This window comes from Anabrus simplex, chromosome 4 (assembly GCF_040414725.1).
Source record: "Anabrus simplex isolate iqAnaSimp1 chromosome 4, ASM4041472v1, whole genome shotgun sequence".
In the NCBI taxonomy this organism is placed as follows: domain Eukaryota; kingdom Metazoa; phylum Arthropoda; class Insecta; order Orthoptera; family Tettigoniidae; genus Anabrus; species Anabrus simplex.
Window position 1 is genome coordinate 39668266 of NC_090268.1, and position 24508 is coordinate 39692773.

Below are 24508 nucleotides of genomic sequence, written 5' to 3' on the forward strand. Positions count from 1 at the left end.
CCAAAGGACATCGAACATATTGTAACCAACTGCAGAGTATGTTTGGAAAACAAGCAGGAGCACCATGCCAAACCCCTAATGACTGGTGAATTGCCACAACTTCCATGGCAGCAAGTCTCAGCAGACTTATTGAAACATAATGGCAAATGGTACCTAGTCATTCAGGATTATTACTTGCCTTTCCTGGAGCTGGTGTAAGTAGACTCTTTGACATCTCAAGCGGTTATAGTGCGATTGAAAAATGTGTTCACGTGTCATGTGGTGCTTCTAGTTCTCCATTCAGATGGAGGCACCCAATTTGTGTCTGAAGAGTTCAAAAGATTCGCTGTACAGTATGGATTTACATTTGATGTATTGAGCCCCAGATACTCTCCTGCAAACAGATGTGCTGAGAAAGCAGTCAGTATAGCAAAGAGGATTCTTTCAAAATGCAGTGACGTCAACCTGGGACTTTTCGAATATAGGAACACTCCATTAGAATCAGGTCTTTCACCTGCCAAGCTGCTGTATGGTAGAAAGCTGTACTCAACTTTACCATCGGCAATGGCTTTCCGACAGGTATCTCAGCAGAAGTTTAACCAATTTCGAAGGAATGACTTTAAAATGAAACTGCGGAACAAACAATAGTTTGCTCAAAGGAATGGGGTGTGGACGCTTCCACCTCGCCAAGATGGAGACAAGGTCTGGATTCGGGATATGCGACGATATGGAATTGTTGCTAGGAAATCAGTGTTTCCCCATTTATATGTGATCCAAACTCAAGATGAAAACTTTATTAGACGATACAGAAAGTGCCTAGAGCATGTGAGGCATGATCAAACGTCATCAACAACATTATGTCATAGAGCAGCTTTTGATACATTAGAGGAAGAGGAGCTTCTGGCCACAACTATCGTAGACCGACATGTGACACCAGAACCTGAGAAGCAGCACTAGAGTTCAAAGACCGCTGGTCAGGTTTCAAGACTATGTACTTAATTGAATGTTTGTATTCTATCGTATGGTATTAATTCTGTTGATTTTTATCATCTATTTGTATTCTAGTGTATGGTGTTTTTGTATTCATTCTATTGATGGTATTCTACTGATTGTAATTATTTTATTGACTTATATCTTCTGTTTTTTTATTAATAAGGAAAGAGAATTATGTTATATTTAACCTCTTGTATCGAGATGTTTATTACAGAGAATATCATAGTATTGGGTTTATGTGCAGTATATTCAGTTTTGAGGGTAATGGGTAATGTTGAACATGTAACAAACGAGCTATGTTAAACATGACAGCTGATTAACCCAATACACTCAACATTACACTTCCTACCCCAAATTTCCAAGCATTATCTATGCATTGTATGTATATTTGTAATATTGCACATCACAATGAGATTGTCTTCGTGAACTTTCAGTTTCATGAAAATACCCGTTTGTGAATTTCTCATGCATTATCTGTTTAAACACTATCTCTGTTTTACTTGCAAATATGGAGTTCATTAGTTTTAGAATGAAATGAAAGTTCATATCCTTGTGGAAATGTTGTCCTTACTGTAAGAAATGGAATTCAAAATTATAGATTTTCAGTCTTGAGATTTACCTTTGCTAGCAGTTGATAAAGATATAAAATGTTCAATAGAATCTATCTCTCCATCAGTCTTTTACAAATATGTGGTAAGTCTACTAATATTTATTTTAATAACATTTTATTTTCTTAGTGTCCTGATATGGAGCTGCGGGATCTTCATGACCTCTTACATGGGAATAAATATATTCTGTTAGAGGAACATTTGAAGACTTTTCATGCAAATATGGAGGACATATATAAAAATGGTGTAGGCTCAATCGGAGGTGTAATGCAGAATGTAAAGCAGTTGATGGTTGAACCCAGTCCTTTGCAACCTGCAGTTTATAAGACTAGTATAATTGGTATGTATAATTGATCCTTTTCACTCATTCAGGAAACATACATAAATGTTCTGTTAGCTCACAAAACCCAGCTCCAAGTCATGGGAGAGTGTATAGATTAATAAATTTCATAAAGTGGAAAGTATTAATGATAAGAAGCAACATACAGTGCTATCAGAAGAAAATCTTGAAGACATTGGACAATGCCTGAAAAATCTCATAAGAAATCTCATAGCCATCTTTCTCAGCAAACAGGAATTTCATATGGCACAAAGGGTGAGTACTTTTAAAGTGCATCAGAATTTATCAAGCAGTTACTTTAGCTTGCTCTCTTATTATCCGTTCACTGGGAAGCAACAGCTTGCTGGCCAACGCCTCAGCCTTTCGTCAGCTGCTGTTCTGCATTAGTTGGACAATCCTGTAATATAGATAATTTGATCTGTTACTTGTTTTGTTCCCTTCATTACTTAAATCTCCTAATTGTTTATCTGGTGGAATTGGTTAATATTAAGAAATTATAAATGAACAAACACCATTCCATATTTTATTTTATTTTAATGTCATAGTTGACATAGTGAGCTGGCAAGTATCCTTTTCTTCTGTAAACTGGCATCCATGAAAAACAGATATACAATGTATACACATTGCCAAGAGAGGTGGCGGTGGTGGTGGTCATTGTTTTAAGAGGAAGTACAAGTGGGCAACCATCCTTTAGACCAAGGGATATAGCTGAACTGAAAATGATCAGCCTGAGAGTTGTCAAGGCAATGCAATTTTCATAATTTTATGAGGGATGATACTGTCTTTTAATTTAATTATCATGGAACACTTGTTTATAATAGTATTATTCATTCATTGTCTGACTAGTTGGCTGAATGGTCAGCGCACTGGCCTTCGGTTCAGAGGGTACCGGGTTCGATTCCCGGCCGAGTCGGGGATTTTAACCTTCATTGGTTAATTCCAGTGGCCCGGGGGCTGGGTGTTTGTGCTGTCCCCAACATCCCTGCAACTCTCACACCACACATAACACTATCCTCCACCACAATAACACGCAGTTACCTACACATTGCAGATACCGCCCACCCTCATCGGAGGGTCTGCCTTACAAGGGCTGCACTCGGCTAGTAATAGCCACACGAAATTATTATTATTCATGTATTTATTCATTCATTCTTTTTATTTGTTGGTTTGAGTTATTTCCTTCAGACCTGTTATTGTTTGTAATAGTAATAACTATTTGTAATAGTATATTGCTATTTTAATGATTTTAAACACAATAATTTACTTGTAAAGAAATTAACAGTTGTAATCCAGAGTAGTTTACTGAGAACATAATCACTATAGCAATTTACCGAGAGTTTAATTAGAATCACATGAAAACCTTCTTGACTTATGTTTGTGAAATCTGATTTGAAATCTTTTATGTTTTAGGTCTCTATCTTCGAAGGATAGTGGTCTATTTTGATAAGCTGTCATTCTCTCAGGTTGTATCAATATACCAGTCATTTAGAAAATATTATGAGAGAGCAGCTATGAAGAAGGGAGTTGTGGAATGCAAGGACGATACCCTCAGTTCTGGTCATGAAGTAGAAATGTCCCTTTGTGATGCTACTTCTCCTTGTCCTGAAAGTTCAGAGATTTCCCAGTCATCAGACAAAATTATTGTTGAAACCAAGTAAGTTATTAAGTTCTTAATTATTACATATATTGTATGTGTGTTTCTTAAAGGTTTTAAATTAATGAATTTATTCATTCATTCTTGTGTTTGTTCATAGAGTTCTTTTTTTTTTTTTTTTTCAAACCAGTTTTTGTTTTTACGGGATGAACTGATGATAGAGAGACTCGTATTTCTCAAACCAATTTATTTTCCGTATTACAGTTTGAAAACAGGTACTTAAAACTTTAAGAGACCTCTGTGTGAGCATCATTTATAGTGTGGGTTAACTCTTGGCAGCGGTTGATCTCCTTCTACACGGTCAAAAGCATCTCTGGTGTGACTAGTCCCATCATCTTGGTGATCTATTTGTTTGCCCAATCCTTGTCCCGTTTCTCTACGGGGTCGGGTTTGAGATGAGATGAATCTGTCATGGTGGGTTTTTATGACAGAATGCGCTTCCTGACGTTAACCTGATCAGAGGAGTTAATGAGATGAAATGAATGACGTGATATACGATGATAGGAAGGGAGAGGGTGAAACCCAGTGCCAGCACATAGCCTACTCCTGTCGAATAGCACCGAGGGGTCTGCTCAAGGCTTAACATCCCCATCCGACGGACAAATCACCATCAACAGTGTCATATGCACTCACTCCATATGAGCAATGTGGAGAGGTTCGGAATTTAATCCAGGCTTTTGGCACGCAATCTAGTGATTAGAAATTGTATACCACCACCTCCCCTACCTTACCGGCCAACATTCTGATGGTGAAAATTTTTTGACCAACAGGACTCGAACTGGCTAACCACGGTGTCAGACTGTTTAGACTTCAACGCCTTAACATTCATGGCCACCAGGCGGACTAATCACCTTGGTGATCTGGTCATGCAGATTTGCAGTAATGGCCATACAACTGCGATGTACTTTTTCTTTAACAAACCCCATGGAGTTGGTGGTGGTGGTCGTTGTTTTAAGAGGATGTACAACTAGGCAACCATACTCTATTAATGTTGATCAGAGGGAAAAAAAATGGAAGCGGTCCAACACTTTGAAAACTGAAGATATCTGCCAAAGAAGGACAAGGGCCATGAAGGACATGAAACTGAAAGACCCCCTAGGCCTCGTGACCTATTACCGTCGAGGTTGGAAATAAACAAAAATTGACCAAGGGAGATCAGATGTACTTGGGGACAAATAATGACGGCCGCAGTTCGTGGAAGCGATTTGGAAGCCAACAGTCAATCACACCCTGCACCCTGCTGAGTTAACGAGTTCTAAATGATCCTTGTTTGGTGTAGAGAGGTTGCCAAACCACAATCTTCCTTACTCACTTCACTCTTTACCCTTTCTTCGTGTTAAGTGCAGTAGACAATTTAGCAGCTCCGGCAGTGCATGCAGTGGTTTCAGAGATGTTGATCTTTCCTTTTTTTGTCCGTTCGTTTTCAGATACCCACACATTTTGAAATGATATTGGAATATGTTGTAGTTGTGGTGAAGAAGCCAGCTGGCCAATGGCAGATTAAGCATGCTCAAAACAAATATGAGCCTTGGATTGAAGAACTCAAGACGACACCAGCTGGTGCATATGATGGCGTACAGCCCGAAGCTTCACCAGCTATGAAACCCAGACATATTAAATCCTATAAACCGCTAATAGACACCAAGCCGCCGCTGGAGAGTAGTGGTGTGAGGCGAGGTCGTCATGTTTTGTCCCCAAGTATAGAGTAGATGAAAGTGAGCAGTCTGGCACAAGTAAGTCTAAGCAATGCCAAGACTCGGCTGAGGGCCCCGTGGTCTCCAACCCACATTCCCGAGTTGAATCCCTGTGCTCTCTTTTAGTCACCTCTTATGATGGGCAGGGGATATCGTGGGTGTTATTCTACTGCCCCCACCACCCACGGGGGGGGAACCCCCCCTCCCCGCCCCTGGAAAGAAATCCAGGGAAATAAAGTCCAGCGATCATGATGGCAATGGCCTCTTCCAATCCAGCTGTCAGGAAGTCAGGAATTTCATCAGTAAAGTAGTGCACCAAATTGGTGTAGTGGGGAAGGACACCCTTCTGTTGAAAAATGGTTCTCTGTTGCAGTTGTAGAATGGTATAATTTTCTACCATCTGTCAGTGCAGTCAGCTAACAAAACTTTTTGAGTTGCTCTTGAACTATTTGAATTGCAGTGCAGTGCGTTCAGTAGTTTCAGAGATAGTGATCTTTCTGTTTTTTCTGTTCATTTTCAGATACCCTGTATTTGTACTAAGAACTATGATGCCACATTTTGTGATACATAATCTTCATAGGTAACAAACTCTGTTTGAAATGTTATTGGAATATGTTGTAGTTGTGGTGAAGAAGCCACGTTAGGCATAGCTGTCCAATGGCAGATTAAGCATGTTTTCAAAACAAATATGAGACTTGGATCGAAGAACTCAAAACAACAACTGGTGCATATGATGGCTTACAGCCCGAAGCTTCACCAGCTATAAAACCCAAATCAAGACCTGGTTGCAGGATTGGAACCTTGAATATTCTAACGATGACAAATAAAACTGAAGAGATAGTTGATGTGATGGAAAGGAGGAAATTTCTCATCGTGGGGATGAGTGGAACAAAATGGAAGAAAACAGGAATAAGACACCTCCAGTTAGACTATAAACTATACTGGTCTAGAAGTAACTTTGAGTCAAGAAATAGAATAGGCTTTAAATTTCATAAAGATATAGATAATTGTAGCCAGATTGAAGTGTCAGTAAATTGAAATGAATATAAATATCAAAAAATCCTGGTCTTTGTCCCACAATCAGGAAGTTCAAATGAAGGAAAAGAAGCCTTCCTGATCAGTTTGGAAGAACAAATGGATTGTAATGGGAGATTTTAATGTTTAGGTAGGATCCAACAGACTGGCCTACGAATCCTCCTTGAGTCCTAATGGAATGGGGAATAGGACGGCAGAGGGTGAACTCTTCTAGATCTGTGTATGAGAAACAATATTGTTGTAGGTAACACTTGGTTTAAGAAAAGGGACTTACACAAGATCACAACATATAGTTGAAACGATAAATATGGAACAGTAATTGACCAAGAAGTTTGGAATGTTGTAAGTGATGTCAAAGTAATCCCTGGTGAAAATTTGGATGGAGACCACAGGCTATTGGTTACAGGTATCATGAAGTCCACAACAGAAAAACACTAAGAATGAAAACTTGGAGATTTCTGAACCAAGGGTGAAGGAAATGTTTCGGTATAATATTCAGAAGATCTTCCTAAAAGAACATCTCCGATCTGCGAATGAGTGATGGTCTAACCCGAGGAGAGCATTGGTGAAGACAGCTGAGAGAGTATGTGGATGTCGGAGCCAAATAATAAAATCCAAAGAAACAGTAGGGTGGAATGAGGATGTAAAAGCTTCTGTCAATGATAGAAATGGTGCCAGAAGAGCTTTATACTGTGCAAGAATGCAAGGAAGTCCAAGTGATATTGTGGATAAACTATCATTTTACAGAGAAGAAAACATTAAAGATCAAAAGGATAGTTAACGTTGAGAAATACAAAGATCTTACAAACGGAATAGAACAAGACAAACACAAGAAGCTGCTGTATAACATTGTTCAAAACAAAAGAATTATGATAATACTATCAACACAGTAGAGCTGCCAAACGGAGAGGTAACTAGAAGTGAAAATGAAATATTACAAGAGTTCAGTAGATATTTCAACTCTAATACAACTGATGACACACAAGAGGACTCTCCAAACCCTACAGACAATAATGTAGAAAGTTTGACCTGGCTGGAAGTGGAGACTTCAATATGTAAAATGAAAAGCAATAATTCTGCAGATCTGGATTAGCTCATTGTGGAAATGATCAAAACAGTTGGAGAACCTGGAATACAATGGTTGTACAGAGTACTGAATAAAATTTGGGAAGAAAATGAAATCCCCGTTCACTGGAACTAACGAGTGATCATTCCACTATTTAAGAAGGTTGACTAAAAGAAGTGTAACAATGTCTTGTGGATTAAAAATATATTTAGTCCATCCGGGAGAGAAAAATCAGAAAATTTGTTGAACCTAAACTTGAGGAAGAATAGCATGGATTTGGATCAAACAGATCAACCCTAGACCTAATTTTTTTGACAAGAATGTTCCTTGGAAAATATTGAGAAAGAATAGAACCGTTATAGTTGTATTTTTGGATATTGAGAAAGCATATGATCGCATACCATGTAAGCATTTATGGGGATGTCAAATGTAATGAAGTGCCAGACTTTATCGAGAAACAAAGAGCTGTATGCAAATTGAAGGAGGCAGGTCAAGTTGATTTGAAACGAAGAGTGAAGTCCAACAATGAAGTTTTCTATCACCACTTCTCTTCATTACTATAATGAATGAGATTATAAAAGAGTGAAATGGAAGGGTCAGACAACAATGCACTTTTATTCGCTGATGATTACTGGGTAAGACAGAAACAGAAATTGAAACTAAACTAGATCTGTGACAAGAAGAATTTGAAAGAATGGGAATAATCATCTGCTGAACATATATTTCAGTATCATTTGGTAAGGTACTCATTTATAATTAAGAATAACAATGAAAATATGATTTCAGTATTTTCAAAACTGTTTTAAAATATTGTATGTTGGCATATGTCAAAAGTGAGTGGGACTGGATTTACTGAGTCTGTAACAAAATAATATATATGTAGGTTGTTCATTATGACCTTTTACATCAAAACCATCATAATTACAACACTGCAAGAAAGAAGCCCATGAACAGTACAAAAACACACCAGGCTGATTGGCTCAGACGGTTAAGGGGCTGGCCTTCTGAGCCCAAATTGACAGGTTCTATCCTGACTCAGCCCGGTGTTATTTGAAGGTGTTCAAATATGTCGGCCCCATGTTGGTAAATTTACCGGCACGTCAAAGAACTCCCGGAGGACAAAATTCCGGTATCTCGGTGTTTCTGGAAAACTTAAAAGTAGTTAGAGGGACGGAAAACCAATGACATTATTATTACTACAGAAAAACAGATGTCTTTGAGAATTACTGAACAAATAAATCCAAATTTGCACAGGGTGACAAGACCATATTCATCCAGAGCTGTGAAGTGCCTCTGAACAAAAGACGTGGTAGCCAACATTGCCCTTCTTGCATTGTTGCTGGGTTGCCGTTCCATGCTGTGCGGATCAAAGTTGTGTGCTTTTTGTTTCAAGATGGTGGGATATTCCATGAAAGCACACCTCAAATCTCTTAAATTATTTTAATTAACTTTGGTACAATTTTGGCTCCTTGAGCCATCATCAGCCATAAAGACTTTTTACAGTTAGTTAAGATATAAAACAGAAAGCATGTTATTGCCAAGACAACATTTTATAAATGTTATATCTTTTCCAATTTTTGAGATTTTAATTTTAGAGTTAAGTAACATTGCTGTTACCTCTACTACAGTGGTAACACTAAACAAGGCACAAACACAGTTAAAAGGGAGGGTAAGAGCACAATACACAATATAAGTAAACACTACACACTCGGAAAAACAGTAGCTAGCATACGCAGATCTCCAACAAAACAAGTACGTAACTATCAGTAGGGCCAACTAGTGAACGACAATAAGGGAAGATGGAAGGGCTGGGAACCTACCAAAGGCATGGACATGGCTTAGATAGCGGATTCCGAAATGAATCACCGTGATCCTTAGTTTTAAAAATATTATTTACAAGATAATTCTACATATACATTCCAAGTTATGAGTTATAAGTTCAGTGATATACATAGGTTGTTCGTAGCAGTGTAAATTCAAATTACAAATCAGCTGTACATCTAGTTACCAGTGCAGTAGTACAATGCAATTTACAGGTTATCCAAAATCTAGCGTACCGTACCTAAAGTGATACAAAACTATGAGAGGCAAACCCCAAGGGAAATGCTATTAAACTACAATATACATATTTTAGTGAAACAAAACGGGAATGCCTCGGAAAATTAACAGGTAAGTCTAGCAGGAAAACTAAGGCGTCATAAGTAACTAAATTGGTGAATCTAGGCGAGGTTAGGGCAGACTCCTGTATGAAAACCAAATCGGAACATTACGGAATTTTTAGCAGGAACGGGATTCAAGACTGCTTACCCAAGGAGTGTGCCATCCCGAAAACCGAGGGACGTCATCCAGATAGGCTGCTCGCAGACAGATAAACCGAGACCGACAGAAATCAGGATACAGAATCTATTCGAACACTACCTCGCTCACTATATATAGGAATTACTGGCCTTGGAGGCAACCAATCAGCGTGCACGTATTCCCTATCGCCACCTAGACTCACCAATCACAACCTTACTTTCGATCAAGAACTTAGACTAACATTCTAGAATACGCATGATCGCAAAAGTCGTATTTTTCCAGAATAAACAGAACACACTTTCTAGAACACATACCAACAAAGTAACACACCCAGTACAAAGTTATGCAACTTTCTAGATCTTTCCAGGAACTATAGACAGAATTCTATTATTTACAAATGCCTATGTTACAACATTATACAGTACAGGTTAGGTCATTAAATTATCTTATGCTCTACAAATAACAGTACAGGTTAGGTCATGATAAATGAAACATTATATGGTACTTCGCCAATAAAGTCTTTAAAAAAGATTACATTCCACTCATCCTACATAGTTCACTTGTAACATCTTCCTCCCCCCGAAAGTCGAACCCTGCTCGACCAATAATATAACATCACTGGGGAGCAAGCGATAGAACGTTTTCACACAGTACCAATAGTAAATGTACATCACTTTAACACACACGATTTCTTGAAGTAGCCTTTGCGATAACCAACCAACACAAACTGTCACATAATTTTCAAAAATAATATAGATCCACCTCTTGAATAAATATCACAATCCACATGGATTGTCACATTGCACTTCAAAATGCCTTCTTTCACATATGATTAGACAATTTGTAGTCTGTCCACCAAATCATGTACACCATACTTTCTTCCAAATTCTAGAAATACCAAAACTCCTCACTTGTTGCTAACACTTTTGCACTACTTTCCCACAACAGTCACAGCACAGCTAGGGCACAGGTTCTTGCTGATGATGCGGCTGCCGACACGGCCGTTTGACGCCAGCCTCCATTCAATGTCAGTCCAAACCCGACACCTAGGTGAGATGCAGTTCAGAGGTCTCTTGCACCAAATAAGCAGGGGTGAGACACCGTCCAGTCCCCCTGCCACCAATAGGACATTCCCCGCAGGATAGTGGTGCCGGATGGTGCCGCCCAAAGCACACAGTGTGCCTCCCAGTTTGGCACTTCAGGTTGCTGCCCGAAGAAGCTGGTCACTGCAGCCGCTGTAACACACACAAACCACAGCAGACAGGGAAATACTTTGAGGTAAAAGTATGCTGCTGGGCTCAAGATCTCGCGTAGAGTCACCCGATGGGTGGCTTAATGAATATGCAGTAGGGACTCCCTCGCATACCAGGGATATTAGGGCACTAGCCCCGGGGTAAGCACTGATATCTAAAATTCACATGACAAGATTATGGTGGGGGTGAAAAGAAACTACAGGAGGGTGCCCTAAACCTGACCGTAAAAGGAAGAAAATTCCAAGTAGTGACCCTAAACTAACACTTATCTAACTTATAATACTAAATCGATTACACTAGAGGATACCAAAGTATTCACTTACACAATTACTTACAACTAACTTACAATAAAACTTATTCTTATCTTATAACCAAAACCTTATAAATAACCTCACAATAAAATTATTTTATAACTAAATTCTTACAAATAACTTACAACTAAATCTACAAGTTCACCAACAATGGTATTTACCCTTCCCTACCAGACTTAAGGTACCTTGATCTGGGAGAGATGTACTCTGCTGATCCTTTTCCTTTCGGGATCGCTCACCAATAATGTCACCGGGGTGAGGAACTTTAAAATGGTGCAGGGACCTTGAAATCTGGGGGCCAACTTACTGATAACATGGTCCGCAGCACTACTGACGGGATGTGTTCTAATAAATACCTAGTCGCCCACAGAGAGATCGTGCGGTCTTTGCCCGTGGTTGTAATTACGCTGGACCTTAGCGTAATAAACCTTCAAGTTCTTTCGTGCACGGTTGCAATTAGCTCGGATCTTTTCTGGGCTGGCATCGTCGGGCAGAAGATCATTAATTGACCATAGGTTAGATAGAGGAGAATTTGGAGTAAAAGCCAACATCAACGAAGCAGGGGTTTGCTTGTGGCTTTCATGGACAGCAGTGTTAAATGCAAATGACAACCAATTCAATGAGGAATCCCACTTGGAATGGTCTGAGGAGTGATAAGCGATTAGGGCAGATCGCAGGTTACGATTCACTCTCTCAGCATAATTGGGCTTTGGGTAATACGGGGTAGTGGTTACATGAGCAATGGATAGATCAAAACAGAAATTCCGGAACTGGCCAGAAGTAAAGGCTCTTGCGTTATCACTTACCAAGAATTGACAGGGTCCAAACGAGGCGAATATCTGTTTCAAGCACGAGATGGTGGTGTTGGCGTTAGCCATCCGAGTGGGGAACAGCCACGTAAAACGCGAAAAGGCGTCAACACACACGAGTGTGAAACGATGACCATTCCGAGATCTCGGGAAAGGACCAATATAGTCTATGAACAGTCTTTCCATGGGGCGAGAAGCTTGCTCAGAAGACAAGAGACCTAGACGAGTATTCGGGGCAGGTTTACTGATGTTGCAAGTCTTACAGGACTTGACAAGGGTACGGATCTCACTATCCATGGATTTCCAAATAAAGTGGTTACGGATTTTTTCCCTTGTTTTGAAAACGCCCAGATGACCGCCCACTGGGGATTCATGAAAGTATTTGAAGAGAGCCGGGACCAGGTTAGTTGGGACTACAATTTTGGGGTCTCTGCGACCACGAGCAGGACAACACAAGACACCATTCTTAAGAATATAGGGCTTAACATGCTCACCGGATTTAATCCTGTCGACAATGGCTTTTAACTCAGGATCATCCTCTTGATGTTTAGCAATATCCTTGAAAAGGAAGGGATAGTCAGTGAGAACTACATTGACAAAAGCTGATACTTGTTCGGGAGATGAGTCAACTGGCTCTGATTGAGGGTCAGAGCTGTCTGGATGGAACATCCTACTGAGGCCATCAGCCACAACGTTTTCCGTGCCACGAATGTGGCGGGCTTGAAATTGGAAGGCTGAGATGCGCACTGCCCATCGTGCTAGACGACCGGTCTTTCGCGGCTTGGCCAGTACCCAACTCAACGCCTGATTGTCAGTTTCCAGATCGAAAGGGAGATGTTCCAGGTACATTCTGAAGCGTTCTAAGGAGAAGACAACAGCCAGGGCTTCCAACTCATAAATGGAATAATTGCGCTCAGCAGGATTTAGGTCACGGGAAGCATAAGAAATAGGACGACGCCCTTCTTGAAATTCCTGTAGAAGAACTCCGGATATGCCTGAGGAAGATGCGTCAGTCTGAAGGATGAAGCGTTTAGAAAAGTCTGGCATAGCCAGTACAGGGGTGTTACATAAGGCAGATTTCAAGTCCATGAAGGCTTCACGTTGGGCATCACCCCACACAAATTTGGCATCCTTTCTTCTCAAATCGTTCAATGGAGCTGCACGTTCAGCAAAATTAGGAATAAACTTGCGAAAGAAATTCACCATGCCAATGAATCTGGCTACAGCCTTGACGTCCTTTGGAGAGGGAAAATTCTGGATGGCGGCAGTACGAGACTGATCGATTGCGACACCCCTCCCCGACACGATATGTCCTAAGAAGGACATCTGGGGTTGTGCGAAGGAAACCTTGGATGCCTTGAGGGTTAGACCTGCTTTACGCAGTCTTTCCAGCACTTCGTTGAGATGGAGTAGGTGTTCCTCGAAGGTTTCGCTGAAAATTACGAGATCGTCCAGGTAATTATAAACAAACTTGAACTTAATGTCCGATAAGACATAATCTAGTAACCGTGTAAGGACAGCCGCTCCAGTTGCTAGGCCAAAAGGGACGCGTTCGAATTCATATAGGTTCCAATCGGTTGCAAATGCAGTGAGATGCTTGGATTCTTCGGCAAGGGGTATCTGGTAATAAGCCTGATTTAAATCGAAAGTGGTGAAAATTTTTGCATTGGCAAACCAAGAAAAACAAGAGTGCAAATCAGGAAGTGGGACAGATTGGAGGACTACCTTACGGTTCAACATCCGATAGTTCACTACAGGCCGATAACCACCTTGTGGTTTGGGAACCAGAAACATTGGAGAAGAATAGGCTGACTTGGAAGGGTGTATCACTCCATCAGCGAGCATTTGATCAATGATAGCCTTCAGGGCTTTCATTTTGGGAGGTGACAACCGGTACGGAGGAGAGCGAACAGGTATGTTATCCGTAACCTCAATTTTGTATTCTAATACATTGGTGACACCTAACCTGTCGGTGAAGACATCAGGGAACTTATCGCAGAGTTTCCTAAGTTGATTGGCCTGCTCTTCGGGTAAGTGATTAAAATCAAAAGCCTTGGGTTCATCGGAATCTTCAGGAACAGCGTTAACGTGGCAAGGCAGAATAGGGGAGCGATCACACAGCTCAAATGTTCTTGCAGAAAATTTAAAATGGAATCTGTTGAACTGGAGGTCCAAAATCATGCCTGTTTTAGCAATAAAGTTTGCACCCAATATGAATTGGCAGGATAAATCTTTTGCCACTAGCACTGGCATTTTCCAGGTGAAATCACGGACTCTAATTTTGACCTGTAGGGACCCTACAATATTCAATGAATTGGAATTAGCAGTATGGCATGTTAAGGACACTGGTTGTAATGTAGGTAGCTTGCAAACAGTTTTCATAGAATCATACCAGGTCTTGCTCATCAAGGTGACACTACTCCCAGAGTCTAGCAATGCCCAGACAGGTTCATTATTTACCTCTATGCCTAAATATGGTAGTTTAAAAGAAGGTATGGCAGAAATCCTACAAGATTGTAAGAAATGAAGACCCGAGTCAGCCTGGGAGCAATCATTTGCCTCAGAATAAAGTAGATCAACCAAGGTACAGTCATGATCGATAAGACAAGAAGCCATGCTTTGGGATTTGTCATCAGAACAGGCGGTTAGTCATCTAGCACTACTACGGCCTGGCGGTCCAGAGCCAGAAGTGTTACGTGGGCACTGCCTAGAGAAATGCCTAGTTGATCCACAGTTACGGCAAGAAGTACTGGTGGACGAGCCTCCATCCATCGCAGGTTTCCTATTGTCTAACGTCCCGGCCTTGGGACAATCCTGCCTGAGATGAGCCGTGGAGCCACAGTTGAAACATGAACGGGGATTACGCGCGTTGGAAGCAGGTGACGGGGTGGTTATATAATCCTGAGTAGGGGGTACGGTTATAGGAGGTGGGGCTAATGCCAGGCGTAGCTGGTCAGCATATCGAATGCCTTCAGCGGACACTGTAACTGCTTCCAACTGGGCGAATGTTGCAGGTCGGGGTGAAAGAGCCAGATATGTTCTATATTTGGGGGCGATGCCTTCAACTATGTTGGCAACAATCTGAGCCTCTGAATAGTGGAGCCGGAAAATTTTAGCTTGGAGCTTAATGTCTTGAACATACTCAGATAGTGACTCATTAAAATGTTGTACTCTAAAATAGTGCTTCTGCACTAATGCAGACAAGGCACGAGCAGGAATGAAATATTCAAGAACATGGGCATGAAATTGATCTACTGACCATCTTTCAGTAATGGCCCCTGACAATGTGCTCAGAAAGAGCTCCAGAGACATGTGGGTATAGAATTTGAAATACATTGTCGTTACTGACATTATACACTATTGCCTGATCCTTGAATTCGGTTAAAAAGCGAAGGAAGGAAATGACTTCATCAACGGAGTTAACTGAAAATTTCAAGGTACCTTTAAACACAGTGGTCAACGGGTGAGGCAGATTGGAGAAAATCTGGGGGAAGACAGGTGTAGGGGGTGCTTGGGAAGGCTTAGAATAATCCAGAGGGTTTAGCAAGGCCTCGTGCCTTTGATTCGGGTGCCCTTGTGAAAAGGCCGGAGTACAGGATAGGTTAGGATTAACATTATCCTGCAATGTTACGGGCGCAGACAACCTAATTTGAGAAAGATTCTCACTAATCTGAGAGACCATTTGGGCATTCACCGGTTGTGTAGAGGTTATGCAACTCGATACGGGTGGCGGTAGGACAGGTGGGTGGTTATGCACCACTGAATCAGACCTGGGTTGATTAGGAATAGAAGGTAAACACTGAGCTTCAACGGAATTAGCAGGAATCATAGGAAAACTAGTACGGTTACCAACATGCAAAAGAGATGTATCATCAAAATGACTTACAGGTGTCTTAGGTCCAGACAATGAAACAGAAGATCCCAGGGCAGCATTAGTCACCTCAGACTCCTGAATATGCCTAACACCAGCACTAGGTGTCAGATTGCCCACTTGAACAGCAACAGATGCCTCGCCACAATTAACACTGTCACTCATTGCAGATGGGATCGACACTTGAATTTGAGAAACGGTGTTATTGCTTTCAAACAAACCACTGATTCTGTTGAAAATTGTGGAAAACTGTTCTAGTAACGTCTGACATTTCTGCCGCTCAACTTCCGGCAATTCAATAGACAACAAATCCTTAATCCTGTCTAAATAATGTGCTAACTGCCCCTTAACCCGCGCTAATTGGCCATGCGAGGGCTTAGAAGCACTAAAGGACAAAAGAATGGCGTTAAAGTCGGGTAACCTGTCCTCAATCACGGCCAAAGACTCACGCAACTCGTCTGTAGTTAACTCAGGTATGGTTACAGGTAGGTCAAGGGACTGCTTCAACAGGCTAGTGTCATCTCTGACATTCCCTGTCGAATTAATTTTGCGAATTTCTAACTCGTAAATCAGTTCTGCCTTCCTTAAATGGAAAGGATTAGGAACAGCGCGAGCCATCCTGACAGGTAGAACCAAGATTTTAAGCGATATACGAACCACAACTCTTACGGAGTTTTAGGTTAGGTATGATCACGGTTCACTTTTCTTCTTCCGCAACCTAGCGCTTGCCTCTGCTACCAAATGTTACCTCTACTACAGTGGTAACACTAAACAAGGCACAAACACAGTTAAAAGGGAGGGTAAGAGCACAATACACAATATAAGTAAACACTACACACTCGGAAAAACAGTAGCTAGCATACGCAGATCTCCAACAAAACAAGTACGTAACTATCAGTAGGGCCAACTAGTGAACGACAATAAGGGAAGATGGAAGGGCTGGGAACCTACCAAAGGCATGGACATGGCTTAGATAGCGGATTCCGAAATGAATCACCGTGATCCTTAGTTTTAAAAATATTATTTACAAGATAATTCTACATATACATTCCAAGTTATGAGTTATAAGTTCAGTGATATACATAGGTTGTTCGTAGCAGTGTAAATTCAAATTACAAATCAGCTGTACATCTAGTTACCAGTGCAGTAGTACAATGGAATTTACAGGTTATCCAAAATCTAGCGTACCGTACCTAAAGTGATACAAAACTATGAGAGGCAAACCCCAAGGGAAATGCTATTAAACTACAGTATACATATTTTAGTGAAACAAAACGGGAATGCCTCGGAAAATTAACAGGTAAGTCTAGCAGGAAAACTAAGGCGTCATAAGTAACTAAATTGGTGAATCTAGGCGAGGTTAGGGCAGACTCCTGTATGAAAACCAAATCGGAACATTACGGAATTTTTAGCAGGAACGGGATTCAAGAGTGCTTACCCAAGGAGTGTGCCATCCCGAAAACCGAGGGACGTCATCCAGATAGGCTGCTCGCAGACAGATAAACCGAGACCGACAGAAATCAGGATACAGAATCTATTCGAACACTACCTCGCTCACTATATATAGGAATTACTGGCCTTGGAGGCAACCAATCAGCGTGCACGTATTCCCTATCGCCACCTAGACTCACCAATCACAACCTTACTTTCGATCAAGAACTCAGACTAACATTCTAGAATACGCATGATCGCGAAAGTCGTATTTTTCCAGAATAAACAGAACACACTTTCTAGAACACATACCAACAAAGTAACACACCCAGTACAAAGTTATGCAACTTTCTAGATCTTTCCAGGAACTATAGACAGAATTCTATTATTTACAAATGCCTATGTTACAACGTTATACAGTACAGGTTAGGTCATTAAATTATCTTATGCTCTACAAATAACAGAAAGTTTGAATTTAAGAATGCTTTACCGTTGGTTTAAGTAAGTGGTACTCTCATTCATCACTAGATGGCTGGCCCCCTGTGTCTTCCGAGTGGGAGGTGACGATATCATCTTAGCTCCTAGTAAGATGTTTCTTGGTCTATCATATGTGCATGTGAAGTAAACAGCAATTTCATCAGATGAATGAGGGATGAATGTGTTAGAAGAAATTTTTAAAAAGAGTTGAAAGAAAGACTGACATGGGGGAAGAATAGAATAGAGCTGAAGAGGAAAACAAAAGTGTGTAGCAGAAACGAGAGAAGAAAATGAGTGAGAGTCAGGTGGGGGTGGGGAATGAAAGACGTACACAATGATTTGAAGACACAGGAGTGAAAAGAAGTAGGGATGATACTGTAACAAGTGTACATATGTTATGAAAGTATGACCATAGCACATAGCCTAGGGTGAACCATCTAGTGGTGAGGAGAGTATGAATTTTTTTAAGCACCGAAACAAAATAACAGTAGTGAAAGGACAGGGAAGAGAACTGCCTACGTAAATGCTTAATGGCTGATAACCATGTATTACTTAATTGATAGCCAGTATTCCTGGTGAAATTGTTAATATTTTTACATATTTCCACAGCTTCCTGTATAATTCTTGACCGGTAGTGTTTAGTATGGATAAGAGCTCGGACATCTTGTAACACAACATCATGACCCGTTGATAGGGCACGCTCAGCTATTGCTGACTTGTCTGTCTGGTTGAGATGGATATTTTGCTGGTGGTCCTTGAAACGAGTACCAATGGACCGGTATGTTTGAACAAATTTTGTACCCCTCAGGTTGTAATAGCCATCCTGGGATGTACAAAATTTCCTGTCTATAATAATTTCTATGTTTACATTTACTTCATTTCATATCTTGTGTTAAATTATAGGCTGGAACGAGGATGCTGGTCACGAAGGCAAGCAGAGCTCTTCATAGCTCAACAAGCCTCACTGATACAGACTGATGAAATGTCAGCACTTCCACCACCTCAATTACAGGAGAAGATAACAGATCTACTTTTAGCCAATTCTGAGTGTGGAGAAGCGGTATGTATAATATTTTCTGGTGAACATTTCATATCTTCAACATTCTCCATGGGAGTGTAGTAATCCCTAACTATATTATAGTTCTGTGTGGTACATCGAATCATGAATAAGTTAGATTTTGAAACATATGGCAATTACCATCTGAAATTTTGAAGGTATATTGAAACTCATTATTCACATTACATACCAATACTTCTTTTATAAAATTAAAAAGAAATCTGGAGAAATTTTATACTGAAGTCAAAGGAAACTCATACAAATCACTTGCTGGTCTTACCAAAAATATTTACAGGTACAGTTGATGATGATGATGCTTGTTGTTTAAAGGGACCTAACATCTAGGTCATCAGCCCCACAGGTACATTATTGCTGCTCCTTGTATAAGAATATCTTTAAATTCAAACCCGGGCTTTTCCACTTCCGTAGTTTTCTCAGGACAGCTTGTTGGTTGACGTAAATATTGTTGTTTGCATTTCATCACCACGAGGAATTGTCATGGTTTGAATATTACTAGTGATTCCTATACACCCAAGTTGTAAGAAATTGTCAACGTATGTCGCTTACTGGCACATCTAATCTGGAGATCACATTAATGTGTGCAACTCATTATCAGAAAAAAGTGGGAATGTTGTGGTTTGAATATGAATGCCTCATATATTTTGTCTCTATTGTTACCATTTATGTTATGATTCCTTAGCTCATACAACTTTACTTGGATAACTGGTAATTGTAGAGCTAATACATGCAAACAGAGTCCTGACCAGAAGTGGAAAGGATGCTTTTCTTAAATAAAAATCATCGGTCAGCTCGTTTGGTCCATTTGCCTTGGTGACCCTGACTAACTTTGGGCTGATTGCATGGTCCTTGTACCGGCGACGCTTCTTTCTGCGCCTACTATGGTTGTAATAGGTAACGAAGAATCAGATTTCGATTCCAGATAGGGAGCCTGAGAAACGGCTCCCACATCCAAGGAAGGCAGCATGCTGCAAATTACCCACTCCCGGCATGGGGATGCAGTGATAAAAAATAACAATACGGAACTCATCCGAGGCCCTATGATCGGAATGCGTACAGTTGAAATCCTTTAAGAAGTATCCATTCCATCAATCAATCAATCAGTACTGATCTGCATTTAGCGCAGTCGCCCAGGTGGCAGATTCCCTATCTGTTGTTTTCCTAGCCTTTTCTTAAATGATTTCAAAGAAATAGGAAATTTATTGAAAATATCCCTTGGTAAGTTATTCCAATCCCTAACTTCCATTCCTATAAATGAATATTTCCCCCAATTTGTCCTCTTGAATTCCAACTTTATCTTTTTATTGTGATCTTTCCTACTTTTAAAGATGCCACTCAAACTCATTCGTAAGTGTGGCCAGTATCCAGTAATCAGGAGATAGTGGGTTCAAGCCCCACTGTCGGTAGCCCTGAAGATGGTTTTCCGTGGTTTCCCATTTTCACACCAGGCAAATGCCGGGCGTGTACCTTAATTAAGGCCACGGCCGCTTCCTTCCACTTCCTAGGCCTTTCCTATCCCATCGTCGCAATAATCAAAAAAAAAAATCATTCGTCTACTAATGTCATTCCACGCCATCTCTCCGCTGACAGCTGGAACATACCACTTATAGAAAATTCTAAATTCCCATTGAGGGAATTTAGAATTTTCCATTCGGAATTGCTATGCGGGCAATAATTCCATTGCGGAGATTTATCTCCCCTATGCAGTTATCAGACTGTGCCTCTTATAAGGGCTTCTGATAAGTTCACCTGCATACACCCCAGCGTCAGTGGGTAGGGTCTGACACATCTCACTCTGTTGAGTCTAGTGTCAGACCTAAGACAAAACACTGATTAATAGACCAAACGGCTGAAAAGCCTTACATCTGATATGTTTTTGACATACCACTTAGTCAAGCAGCTCGTCTTTTTTCTCTCAGTTCTTCCCTGCCTAAATTTTACAACATTTTTGTAACGCTACTCTTTTGTTGGAAATCACCCAGAACAAATTGAGCTGCTTTTCTTTGGATTTTTTCCAGTTCTTGAATCAAGTAATCCTGGTGAGGGTCCCATACACTGGAACCATACTCTAGTTGGGGTCTTACCAGAGACTTATATGCCCTCTCCTTTACATCCTTACTACAACCCCTAAACACCCTCATAACCATGTGCATAGATCTGTACCCTTTATTTACAGTCCTATTTATGGTTACCCCAATGAAGAACTTTCCTTATATTAACACCTGAGTACTTACAATGATCCCCAAAAGGAACTTTCACACCATCAATGCAGTAATTAAAACTGAGAGGGCTTTTCCTATTTTTGAAACTCACGACCTGACTTCTAACCCCGTTTATCAACATACCATTGCCTGCTGTCCATCTCACAACATTATCGAGATCATGTTGCAGTTGCTCACAATCTTGTAACTTATTTATTACTCTATACAGAATAACATAATCTGCAAAAAGCCTTATCTCTGATTCCACTTGTTTACTCATATCATTTATATATATAAGAAAACATAAAGGTCCAGTAATACTGCCTTGAGGAATTCCATTCTTAATTATTACAGGGTCAGCTAAAGCTTCGCCTACTCTAATTCTCTGAGATCTGTTTTCTAGAAATATAGCAACCTATTCAGTCACTCTTTTGTCTAGTCCAATTGCACTCATTTTTGCCAATAGTCTCCCACGATTCACCCTATCAAATGCTTTAGACAGGTCAATCGTGATACAGTCCATTTGACCTCCTAAATCCAAGATATCTGCTATATCTTGCTGGAATCCTACAAGTTGAGCTTCAGTGGAATAACCTTTTCTAAAACCGAACTGCCTTCTATCAAACTAGTTATTAATTTCGCAAACATGTCTAATATAATCAGAAAGAATTCCTTCCCAAAGCTTACATGCAGTGCATGTCAAACTTACTGGCCTGTAATTTTCAGCTTTATGTCTATCACCCTTTCCTTCATACACTGGGGCTACTAGAGCAACTCTCCATTCATTTGGTATGACTCCTTCAACCAAACAATAATCAAATAAGTACTTCAGATATGGTATTATATCCCAACCCATTGTCTTTAGTATATCCCCAGAAATCTTATCAATTCCAGCCACTTTTTGAGTTTTCAACCTTTGTATCTTATTGTAAATGCCATTGTTATCATATGTAAATTTTAATACTTCTTTAGCATTAAGTCTTCTCCTCCATCTGGACATTATCCTTGTAACCAACAATCTTTACATACTGCTGACTGAATATTTCTGCCTTTTGAAGATCCTCGCATACACACTCCCCTTGTTCATTAAATATTCCTGGAATGTCCTTCTTGGAACCTCTTTCTGCCTTAAAATACCTATACATACCCTTCCATTTTTCACTAATATTTGTATGACTGCCAGTTATGCTTGCCATCATGTTATCCTTAGCTGACTTTTTTTGCTAGATTCAATTTCCTAGTAAGTTCCTTCAATTTCTCCTTACTTCCACAGCCATTTCTAACTCTATTTCTTTCCAGTCTGCACCTCCTTCTTAGTCTCTTTATATCTCTATTATAATAAGGTGGGTATTTACCATTCCTTACCACCTTTAAAGGTACAAACCTATTTTCACATTCCTCAACAATTGCTTTAAACCCATCCCAGAGTCTGTTTACATTTTTATTTACCATTTTCCAGCGATCATAGTTACTTTTAAAAAACTCCCTCATGCCTGTTTTATCAGCCATATAGCACTGCGTAATAGTCCTAATTTTAATACCTTCCTGTCTTTCACATTTATTTTTAACTATGACAAAAACAGCTTCGTGATCACTAATACCATCTATTACTTAGGATTCTCTATAGAGCTCATCTGGTTTTATCAGCACCACATCCAAAATATTCCTCCCTCTGGTTGGTTCCATCACTTTCTGAATCAGGTGCCCTTCCCATATTAACTTATTTACCATTTGTTGTTCATGCTTCCTGTCGTTCGCATTACCTTTCCAAGTGACATTTGGTAAATTGAGATTACCCGCTACAATCACTTCAGCACTACCCTTTTCCGGTCTCTACACTCCAAAGACATCAAGTTGCCTATTATCTTTAGAAAAGAGCCTCACACCTAGAATTTCATGTTTCTCATCTTTAACTTTTTCGTAGCTTACAAATTCTTCTTTCACCAGGGTGAATACTCCCCATCCCACCATTCCTATCCTTTCTTTACGATACTCTCTCCAGTTCCGTGAGAAAATTTCTGCATCCATTATATCATTTCTCAGCCATGATTCAACTCCTATTACAATATCTGGTAAATATATATCTATTAAATTACTTAATTCTATTACTTTCTTTACAATACTTCTGCAGTTCAACACTATCATTTTTATGTCATCCCTACTTGACTTCCAGATCTCTGTACCCTTATCACCACTCAGTAGACAACCCTGTTTCCCTGAATGTACCTCCCTATTACCCTTCCTTACAAATTTCCTAACTTGTACGTACCACTGCGGTTTAAGTGAAGGCCATCTGAGCGCAGATCCCTATCTCCTACCCACCCATTAGGATCTAGAAATTTCACTCCCAGTTTCCCACATACCCACTCCATAGCCTCATTTAAATCCCCAATCACCCTCCAGTCAGTATTCCTCCTACACAGTATTACACTGATAATCTCCGCTTCCTTAAACTTCACCCGTGCTGCTTTTACCAGATCCCACACATCCCTAAGGAAATTGAATTTGTCCTCCTATTCAATACATACATATCTCCTCCTTTAGATGGAGTAATATTAATCATACGTGTTTCACCTCGTTTGAGCCATCTTCAGTGAAAAAAAAAAAAGTTAATTTTTTTTACATAATTGATGCTAAAATGAAGAAAAGAGTGAAAACAAATTAGACATGATGGAATTAAAACAGTAAGTGATTATGGCAAAGTTGTGGACCTCTTAATCTAAATGTGCAGTGTTTTACAATTAAAAAATGAGAACGAATTCACTGTACTAGAATTTAAAATGACAGTCTGTTTTCATTGAGTCACAATAACAAACAGTCAAGAGGGCAACAAAAAAATGAGAAACTATATTTGAGAAGAAAACAAATGCCAGGTAAAATGTATGTGACTCATAGTAGAAACCGCCAATGAAGTTCAAATCCAGAAAAAACTAAAATCAGTACTGAAAAACGCAACCTTCATCCTTAATGAACAAAATATCCAGAAACTAACATGAATCCAGGACTTCCAATGGCAAGAGTCTTACCATTTAGACCAGTTATAAACTTCCGTAACAGTTCTACTTATAAAACATCACAATACATACATATATTGTTTTACCAGTCACTATGTTTTTCACTGATATATATAGAAAGCATTTAATAATGTTAACTGGAATATTATGTTTAAAGCCCTTAGAAGTCTGAAAGTGGACTACAGAGATCAGAAAATCATCTATCAGCTGTACAAGAACCAGACAGCACATATAGGAAAGGAGCAAATCAACGCAAAAATAAGGAAAGGAGTAAGGCAAGGATGTGGTCTGTCCTTTCTATTATTCAGTGTGTATTTAGAAGAAGCAATGAATGAGTTTTCAGCCACCTCAACCCATGGAATAAAAATAAATGGCAAACTATACCAAACAATACGTTTC

The 24508-nt window shown here is 40.0% G+C and overlaps 1 protein-coding gene across 2 annotated transcripts in view; it reads left to right on the forward strand.

The window, feature by feature from the left end:
* The window catches only part of ida (anaphase promoting complex subunit 5 ida), a 163749-nt gene that overhangs the window by 21987 nt on the left and 117254 nt on the right, over positions 1 to 24508 (forward strand). For both annotated transcript variants that reach the window (XM_067146186.2, XM_067146187.2), the window contains exons 3-5: positions 1710 to 1920; positions 3331 to 3574; positions 18723 to 18879. In XM_067146186.2, coding sequence (XP_067002287.2) covers positions 1710 to 1920; positions 3331 to 3574; positions 18723 to 18879 — 612 coding nt within the window. The remainder of the gene's footprint in view (positions 1 to 1709; positions 1921 to 3330; positions 3575 to 18722; positions 18880 to 24508) is intronic.